At 44.3% G+C, this 10,552-nt stretch overlaps 1 protein-coding gene across 1 annotated transcript; it reads right to left on the bottom strand.

Moving 5' to 3' along the window:
- Nucleotides 1-1,908: 1,908 nt before the first annotated feature.
- On the bottom strand, nucleotides 1,909-2,845 carry LOC117939327 (olfactory receptor 2A14-like). The gene has a single exon (XM_034864565.1). It carries the CDS (start codon nucleotides 2,843-2,845, stop codon nucleotides 1,919-1,921), a length of 927 nt encoding a protein of 308 aa, XP_034720456.1. The 3' UTR covers nucleotides 1,909-1,918.
- Nucleotides 2,846-10,552: the final 7,707 nt, after the last annotated feature.

The following is a 10,552-nucleotide window of genomic DNA, read 5'->3' as shown; positions in this document are numbered from 1 at the left end:
GGCAATCTTTGCGGCAGTCAGACACTGCAGAGCAAAAGATTGATTTTGCTGCAGCTTTCTGTGTGTGTGTGTGTGTGTGTGTGTGTGTGTGTGTATCTGTGTGTGTGCTTCTGTCTGCGTGTGACCCAACCTGCTCTTTCCTTAAAAAGCTTCCATGTGGATGTATTTTAAAATTCAGCATTTTTTTATCCTTTTATTTTAGTCAAAATAATTCCTAATTTCTGATTTTCTAACTCAAACATGAGGTATAATTTCCTATAAATGAGGTTTATTGACCATAAATTCCAAAAATAACTGTAAAACTAAAGTTAATAAGATAGTGTTACTTAGTGTTGAAAACGTCAAAAAAAGTGACAAACATTCGTTAGTGTTGAAAACAGAACAAAAACAAAAGGAAAAGTTAAAAACATTGATTAAAAAGCGTTAACAAAAGTGTTGACTTTCATTGTTGAAAGGATAAAAACAAAAGGGTTAAAAATGTCTCCAAATAGTGTTAAAGGCCAGTATTTTATAATTTTTGGTATTAGCTAGTCTTTTAACTCAATTCGGTGATGACGTCACATTGGGGAGAGTAGCCTCAGCCTAGTACTAGAACTATGGTGACTGACTGGGATGAGGAAGAGGAGGAAAGTCCAGCAGTCATATAATTTCGAACCTGCCAGACGTGAGTGGGGAAATGAGGAATTTTCAAGAGTTGGGAAGTCTCCTGGTGAGTTGCTGTAGCAACGCAGCAGTGCCAGCGCAGCAGTAAATACAATCATTTTTCACTGTTGGTGAATGGCAACGAGTGAAAGTCAACGTTTTCTTTCTATCTAGTGACAGTGATCATGTCGTTAGTTCAGATTAGGTCTGGTAAACTTATCTAGATCTAGGAATAGAAGACATCATGCTCTCTCCTTTTTATTTGACAAAAGTGCAGAATTTTAAAATATATCCATATGGAAGCTCATTAAGGAAAGAGCAGGTTGGGTCTTACATACAAACACACACACACACACACACACACACACACACACACACAGATAGCTGCAGCAAAAAGTCTTTGGCTTTGCAGTGTCTGACTGTTGCAAAGACTGGCGTCTGCCAGCACCCCCAACCTGTGATTAGGCGAGGGCCTGTTCATTTCTGCTTGCAGCTTTAATTATGTTATAATACTGAAACAGGTTAGAGGATTCCTTGTTGAATTTACAGGATTACTCTTCTAAGAATCTATTATTTTACAGTATATGTGTATTAATATAATCAAAAAGTAATATGTAGGTAGTGATGATGTAATCACGGGCAATTTGTAATTGATCAACACAAAATTACTCAGTTTCTGTTTTATTATTAGCAATTTATTTTATCTACATTAAAAACGTCTTTGATGCAAACATTTGGTAAAGTCAGGGCTGTGATGTGATGGGGCTTCAGGTGGGGGGTGGGGGGGGAATCATAAGAGGTCTGTTGCAGTTTATAACCTTTCTCCAACTTCAATTTATGTCCCCAAAGAAAAAAACTGTCAACAACTGTTTTATCTAAACAGAGGAAATTCTCTCTTTGTTCATTTGTTTTTTTTATTGGAGAAGAATGGGATTGTTATACAGACAAATAATGAAAAATGTCAAATGATAAAAAGATACATGTGCAATTGATAGAATAATAGATCAATACTTGTTGTGTTGCTGCAGTATTGACACAAACAATATTGTGATACTATGGTGTACAAATATGTTCCCCCACCCCGAGCATTAACAGTAATAATACATTTTATCTATAAACCCTTTTCAGGTTCCTCAAAGACAATTTACAACAAAGCACATTAGACATTTCTCCACCGGTTCTTACAACATAACTCAGTTTCTCACAGAAGGTCGATGTTTCTAGTTTTTACATCATTATCTTAGAAAAACAAATTGATTCACTCTTTAACATCAGTCTACATTTTACCAAAGATCAGACTTTTACATGAGCTCCGTATTTTAGTCATTTGCAGTCCATATATTAAAGGGTTAAAGATCGGTTGGCAGGTCAGAAAGTATAGTGACATGAAAATCCGCAACATCACAGGAAAACTGCTCATATTAAACCTGCTCTGAACTATTTCAAAGAAAGAACCAAAAGAGAAGTTGATGAGAGAAGCGAGGTGGGGTGTGCAGGTACTGACAGCTTTCTGTCTCGTCTGCTTAGAACCAGAAAAACACACTTTAAGGATCCTCATGTAGGTGTAGAGGATTAAAAGGAGAGGAACAAAGACAAAAAGACAAGTGCTAAAGAGTCCATAAATGTTGTTCACAGTAGTCTCAGAGCAGGCCAGTTTCACAACATAATAGTTGTTACAGTAAACTTTGTCAATAGTGTTTCCACACAGCTGTAAAGAGGAACTTATAAATATCGGGACAGCAGTTTCAATCAATGGAAATAACCATGTCAGAGCAATAAGCAGAACAACCTTGTTAGATTTCATACGTGTGTTATACTGCAGAGGATAACAGATAGCTAGATATCTGTCATAAGACATGATGGATAAATTAATAAATTGTATAGCTGCATAAGTATACAAGCAGAAAATCTGCAGGAAGCAGAAGGGAGCAGAAACAGTGTGAATGTCAGAGAGGATCTGAACCAGAAGGAATGGAAACAACCCTGTACTACCATACAGTTCATTTACAAACAGGCTGACCAGAAAAAGGTACATAGGTTCATGTAAGCTCCTGTTCACACAGATAACCACAATCAGCAACACATTGGCACAGATAATTAAAACATAAAAACACATCATGATCACAAACAGTAAGTATTTAAAGAGCCCGATATTAAAGTATGCTACAAGAATGAAATATGAAACCTGAGTAGAGTTTTTCATAATTAGACTTTGGTTCCCAACACAACCTTTCAGCTTTGCACAGCATGAACAACGTTACACTTTGTAGATCTGCAGGAATCAAATTAGTTTAAATGTCAAATGTTCTCTTATCATAGACTCACAGCATTAACACACACGCAGTATTCAGCCTGCAGACAGTAAAGACACAATAACACACTCTCCACTCGTACCATCTACCTTATACAGAGTCAATATAATGTTAATGTTAGAAATGATAGATCACAGTTCAGTTAACACAGGATGAAAAGTTGATAATGTTACATTTTGTTCAAGATTCACAGAAATCAAACTAGTTTAGATGTTACATTACTGCTCATCCTGGACTCACAGCATTAACACACACGCCGTATTCAGTCTGCAAGTAAAGACATCAATTATCACAATAACACACTCTCTCCACACTTACCAGCTACCATGTTCAGGTTAGAAATGACAGAAAGAAGGTGATCACATATGTATAAATATATCTTACATTCATCTCTTGTCACTGCTGTAAAACTGAGATGAAACTCTGCGTCAGCTTCTTTTAAAGTCTTCTAGTCAGGGGGGGGGGGGGGGGGGGGGGGGGGGGGGGGGGCATCAGCAGTCTGGCCTCATCACCCCGGGACACATCTACCTGAGGTCTCAACTTCTACACTTATCGTGTTAAAAAACATCATAGGTCAAACAAGAAAGGTAATAAACATCATAAAATGAAAGATAATTTCTTCACCGTTACATATAATAATCAGATGATAAAAAAGCAATTGATCAGCAAATATTTTTTATAACCGTGTAAAATATTTTTAGTAATTACCGTGATTCACAAACAATGATAAATACGATAGCAACTCACCAGGAGACTTCCCCAACTCTTAGAAATTCCTCAATTGCCCCCTCACGTCTGGCAGGTTCCATTTTACACGACTGTTGGCCTTTCCTCCTCTTCCTCATCCCAGTCAGTCACCATAGTGCTAGTACTAGGCTGAGGTTACTCCCCCCAATGGGACGTCATCACTATAATGACCAACAATTATAAAAAACTGTCCTTTAACACTATTTGGAGACATTATTTAAAATGATATCCATATCTTGAGGGCTTTTTTAATCAGGGGTGGTTTTTACCCTTTACCCTTACAGCCTTTAAACGGTTACCGAAGGTTCTGAAAGGGGCGTGGTCTGTGTACATGGGTGTGGATAGAGTATAGCGGGGGGTGGCTCAATGTCACATGTAGACCACACATACTAAGTTTCATGTAAATCTGAATAACGTTTACCAAGATACAATCGTTCCTGTTTCAACAGCCCCAGACAAGTAGTTGGTCCTCTATAACTTGCGCATTGTGTTAGCTATCAAAATCAACAGCAGGTTGGAGTCCAGGTTCCTGAGGACCGTCAGGAAGTGTAGTTGCTGCTGGGCCTTCGTGTTGACCGCTGTGGTGCTGTCTGTCCAGGAGATGTCAGTGAAGATGAGGACGCCAAGAAACCAGAAGGTGTGGAACCCATCCACGCACTTACCGTTGATGTTCCGGGGGAATAGGTTAGTTCTGTTCTTCCTGAAATCGACGATGATCTCCTTGGTTTTCTTGGTGTTGAGAGCCAGGTTGTTCTCCGAACACCAAGCTGCCAAGTTGTCAGGACCTACCCTCTGTAGACTGCCTCGTCTCCCTTTGAGATGAGTCCAACCACTGTGGTGTCTTTAGAAAGTTGACGATGAGGCTGTTGCTGTGGGCCGGACTGCAGTCGTGGGTGTAGAGACAGTACAGGAGGGGGCTCAGCACATAGCCCTGTTGGGAGCCGGTACTTAAAGTGCAAGTGGAGGAGAGTTGGGGGGCCAGTCTCATCGTCCTTTATGCAGGCACATGTGAGGGGGGGTGTCCGAGATTGACCAGTTTGGTGATGAGAATGTCTGTGTTGATTGTGTTGAAAGCAGAACTGTAATTCAGAAAGAGCATCCAGATGTAGCTCTGCTGCTGCTCCAGGTGGCTCAGAGCAGAGTGGAGAACTACGGCGATGGCATCCTCTGTGGATCTGTTCTTGCAGTATGCAAACTGATAGGAGTCCAGGTCTGCAGGGGGGTAGTCCTTGATTTAATTCTCTCGAACTACTTCATGATTACTGGGGTGAGGGCCACAGGATGGTAATCATTTAGGCTGGTGATGGGAGACTTCTTCTGCACTGGGATGATTGTGGCTGATTGTAGGCAGGGCGGGATGACTACCTGGGTCAGGGAGAGGTTTAAGATCCTGGTAAAAAAAGAAGGTGAGCTGGTGAGCGTACGCCCTGAACACCTTGCTAGGTACTCCGCCTGGGCCGGAAGCCTTCTTTGGGTTAACTGCCAGGAGTCCTCCTTTACAGTAAGTGGGGTGGTGCAGATACCAGATGGTGGCAGGGCTAGGGTAGTGCAGGAACTAAGTGGGGGTGTAGGCAAGGCTGGGGTGGATCATTGGTGCTGTAGTGATGACTCAAAGCAAGCAAAGAAGCAGTTCAGCTCCTCTGCCAGCTTTGCAATCAAGTCCCCCTGATGTTGCATCACAGCCTCTGTAGTTGGTGATGTCATGTATGCCCCGCCACCCCTCCCGTATGTCGTTGCTGGACAGGTGGGACTCTATGCTCCTCTTGTGGTCTGCCTTGGCTGTTTTAATTCCACTTTTCAAGTCCGCTCGAGTAGCCCTGGACTTCTCGGTCCATCTGACCTGAAGGCAGCATTGCGGGCTCTGAGGAGTGTATGGACATGGCTGGTCATCCAGGGTTTCTGGTTGGGAAGACCCGAACAGGAGAGAGAGATGGTCTGACTGGCCAAGATGGGGGAGGGGTCTGACTCTGTATGCGTGCTTAATGTTTGAGTAGACATGATCCAGAGTGTTCTCTCCTCTAGTAGGACACTTTAATGGCGGTTTTCCACTGCGTGGTATCTACTCGACTCGCCTCGACTCTACTCGCCTTTTTTGGTTTACCATTACAGAAAAAAGTCCCTGGGACCTTCTACCAGGTACCTTTTTTAGTACTACCTCAGTCGAGGTTTCAAACAAGCTGAGGCGATAATAATCCAGCCAGACACCGACAGATTATCTACTCTCTGCACTATTCTAATTTTTCAACTGTTCAATATTAAGAGCTATTAGGGGCTTTATGTCGTTTCCAATATTGTACACTGTTACTTTAAAAAAACAAGATCATTTATGAAAGAAAAGTTTTATATTTAGCTTTTCCAGTAGTGTATCAAACCATCCTGGACATCCCGGTCTTCTTCCTCTGCACCCTGTGACAGTGTCCCCCCCCCGGCTCTGCTGGCCCAGATGCATCCCAGTTGTTGTCATAAGCCTGTCCGTGACTCTCATAAAGATTATACGAAGCCCAGCAGGTCAGAACCACAGATTTCACTGGTTGCCCACAAGACGGTCTACGGCGGAGATTTTGCAAAGCGTGAATGCTCTGAAACACAAACAGTACACAGAAGACATGTTGGTGTGTAATCGTGGTTGCTAAAGTTCATGTACTTTATATAATGCTAGCGTATAGAAAATACTGACCAGGGCCCCTAACACATGCAGATGTTAGCTAACGTTTCCAGGAAACTTAACTTACCCTTTTGTGTCGGCGAACAACCGTCATATCGACGACCGAACTCCGTCAGTATTCCCAAACTCCTGTTTTTTTTAGCGGTGATTTTCGTTGCTTCCTTCAGCTTCTTTTGAAACAAAACATTTCTTCTGGCTGCGGCGAGTAGCCGACGTGCTGTTGTGAGTCGCGTTGAAAATTACATCATCACGCGTAGCTATGGTGACCAGCCACGCTGAGGCGTTACTCATTTTGCAATGGAAAACGGACGCAGAATGCGTCGAGTCGAGAAGAGGCGAGTCAAGTCGAGCTGTTACCAGCAGTGGAAAAAAGCCATAAATGTAGACCCCAAGGTATAAAGCTTATAGTTAGGGCATAGAATTGAATATTGTTAGGGAGTGAGGAGTCGCAGCGTCCGCCTAACCCGGCCCACCTGCTTCTCTTCATAGTTGTCAGATTTATCTATCATGTAATCAAGAATATAATAAAACTAAAGGGAGACTTGGCGTACAGCCCGATCTGGTTGGGGAGAGTTCTAGCCCGACCGGGCTGGAGCTCTCTTTACCTTGTCTCTCTTGGTTTTGCTGTAATAATAGTTTTAGACAGCTGGGGACTTATTTTGATACTCTGAGCTCCTCTCTCCTCTTTATTTCCATCTTTTCATTTATGTGCATCCATGTCCCAGAAATGCTTGTTACTAACCTAGCTCTGGGGAGTCATTCCCCGGAGTCCTTATGTTCTTTTTCCCCAGAATGTTCCCTTGGATCAGAGAGGCTCCAAAATCAGGGTAGCATCTGTCGCCTTGGTCCCGCTCCATGTTCTGTGATGCCATATTCTACTGCTACACTGCAGTGTCCTGCTATGTCCTGCTGTGCCTTGTAATGCCGCACAGCGTCCCGCTATGCCGCGAACTACTACAAAGAACTGCTACAGACTACTAATTTTTGTCCATCCATCTTCGACCGCTTATCCGGTATCGGGTCGCGGGGGCAGCAGCTCCAGCAAGGGACCCCAAACTTCCCTTTCCCGAGCCACATCAACCAGCTCCGACTGGGGGATCCCGAGGCGTTCCCAGGCCAGGTTGGAGATATAATCTCGCCACCTAGTCCTGGGTCTTCCCCGAGGCCTCCTCCCAGCTGGACGAGCCTGGAACACCTCCCTAGGGAGGCGCCCAGGAGGCATCCTTACCAGATGATAATTTTTGTCTATTTTTGTTATTGCCACTCTTCATTCCAACCCCAACCGGCCCGTCAGACACCGCCTACTGAGAGCCTGGGTCTGGGTCTGGGTCTGGGTCTGGGTCTGACCGAGGTTTCTGCCTAAAAGGAAGTTTTTCCTCTCCACTGTGACACTGTTGCTTGCTCTGGAGGAGACTACTAGAACTGTTGGGTCCTTGTAAATTCTGGAGTGTGGTCTATCTGTATAGTGTCTTGAGATAACTCTTGTTATGAATTGATACTATAAGTAAAATTGAATTGAATTGAATTGAATTGGAATTGAATTGAATGGAATTGAATGGAATTGAATTGAATTGAATATTTAAACTCCTTCACTAGGGGTAAGGACTCACTCCCTACCTGAAGAAAGCATGGTTCTCAGCAAGAAAGCTGAGAACCCTCAGATTTAAAGGTGCTGAACCGCTTTCCAACCGCTTCACACTCGGCTGCGAACCGATCCAGTGAGTGCTGAAGGTCACAGGCCAATGATGCCATCAGGACCACATCATCTGCATAAAGCAGCGACGAGATCCTGAGCCCACCAAATTGCAACCCCTCCCCGCCCCGACTACGCCTCGATATCCTGTCCATAAATACTACAACAGGATTGGTGAGAAAAAGCAGCGCTTGCAGAGGCCAACCCTCACCTGGAATGAGTCTGACTTACTGCCGAGAACCTGGAGACAGCTCTCGCTTTGGTCATACAGAGATTTGATGGCCCTGAGAAGGGACCCCCAAACCCCATACTCCCGAAGCACTTCCCACAATTTCTCCCGGGGGACCTAGTCATACGCCTTCTCCAGATCCACAAAACACATGTAGACCGGTTGGGCATACTCCCAGGCTCCCTCCAGGATCCTTGCGAGAGTAAAGATCTGATCCGTTGTTCCACGACCAGGACGGAATCCGCATTGTTCCTCTTCAATCCGAGGTTCGACTATCGGCCGAACCCTCCTTTCCAGCACCTTGGAGTAGACTTTACCAGGGAGGCTGAGGAGTGTGATACCCCTGTAATTGGCACACATCCTCTGGTCCCCATTTTTGAAGAGGGGAACCACCACCCCGGTCTGACACTCTCTAGGCAATGTCCCAGACCTCCATGCAATGTTGAAGATGCGTGTCAACCAAGATAGCCCCTCCACACCCAGAGCTTTCAGGATTTCTGAATGGATCTCATCAATCCTCGGGGCTTTGCTGTGGAGTTGTTTGACTACCTTAGCGATCATGTTCTGTTTCCTGTTTTTATTTTGATAGTCTGGGTCTCTATCTTGTCTCCTCATGTTTGTGTCCTAGTTTCCTTCCCGGTCTTGTATGGTAGTCTCTGTCTTGTGTCCCCCTGTGAGTGTCTGTATGTTCTGGTTCCTGTTTTATGTTGATAGTCTGGTTTCCTGTTCTGTCTAGTCTTGCCTAGCTTTACTTCCTGTCCGTCTGATTGCCCCGCCCTGATGTGACTCACCTGGTATATCACATGTTCCGTAACATGTTCCCTAACATGTCCTATGTAAAGTACGTCTGAATCACTGAAAGACAGAGTGTTCATTTTTGGGTTAGGTCTCCAAGTTTCTGCAGAACTCTTAAAGTGACGCTGAATCTTTGATATAATAAACTTTTAAATCAAGAAACGGTGTCAAGCGGCTTCCTCATCAACACATCAGCCAGCGCTGCTGTTCAGACACCACATCCCCACCAAGTCCTAATAATAATAATAATAAGGCATTTTCTTTAAAGGTGCCTTTCTCGATACTTGTTGTCTCCTTGTTGTCGCCCTGTTGTCTCCTTGTCGTCGCCTTGTTGTCTCCTTGTTGTCACCTTGTTGTCTTCTTGTTGTCTCCTTGTTGTTGTGTTGTTGTTGCGTTGTTGTTGCCCTGTTGTCTCCTTGTCGTCGCCTTGTTGTCTCCTTGTTGTCACCTTGTTGTCTTCTTGTTGTCGCCTTGTTGTCGCCTTGTTGTCGCCTTGTTGTCGCCTTGTTGTCGCCTTGTTGTCTCCTTGTTGTTGCGTTGTTGTTGCGTTGTTGTTGCCTTGTTGTCTCCTTGCTGTCTCCTTGCTGTCTCCTTGTTGTTGCCTTGTTGTCTCCTCGTTGTCGCCTTGTTGTCTCCTTGTTGTCTCCTTGTCGTCGCCTTGTTGTCGCCTTGTTGTCACCTTGTTGACCTCCCATATTTCTGATTTAAAACAACTTAGAAACGGGTCAAATTTGAGCCCAGGACAACATGAGGTTTATAAGATAAGAGCACGGGTACCCAGATAGCTCACTAGGTATAGGGGGCGCCCAGATCTGGACATTCACTACTCGATTCTGCAGCTCTTTGCTGCATGTCACCCCCCCCCCCTTCTAGATGTACTAGATTTAAAAATAGGAATTAACCCGATCTGTAAATGGCTCGTTTGTGACACTGAAACCTCATTTAATGTTTCATGATTGGAAGTTTATTATTCTAATACGAGTCCAAACACATGATCTGAGGCCCAGTCCGAGGTCAGTGGGCCGAAACCAAACTAGACTCCACGGTGGCACAAACACTGCTGTGTCCATCAGTAACCATGGCGACAGCAGAGTGTCCTCCCATGATGCAGTGTGTGCTAATTGGCCCGTTAGTGAAGCTGCTTCCAGCCTCCAGAGTGTCCAAGTGTCCACAGACGCCTCTGGGGTCTGGCCTTGGAAATAACAGAGAGATCTGCCGGGGGAGGGGGGGGGGGGCTCATTACTGTCAAACTATACAGGGACCATGATGAAATCACACATCAGAGTCCCCCCCCCCCAGCTGTCTGTCCCCCAACAATGTAATACATGTTAAAGATCTTTGGCCTGGACAGAAAATACAGTTGTCCCTGTCCTTTAACCCTCAAGTTGTCCTCATGTTGTCTTTATGTTGTCTTTATGTTGTCCTCATTTTGCACTCATGTTGCCCCCATGTTGCCCTCATGTTGTCCT

This window comes from Etheostoma cragini, chromosome 3, assembly GCF_013103735.1.
Source record: "Etheostoma cragini isolate CJK2018 chromosome 3, CSU_Ecrag_1.0, whole genome shotgun sequence".
Lineage (NCBI taxonomy): Eukaryota > Metazoa > Chordata > Actinopteri > Perciformes > Percidae > Etheostoma > Etheostoma cragini.
The sequence above is the reverse complement of the archived record's forward strand: the minus strand, read 5'-3'. Positions and strand labels throughout refer to the sequence as shown.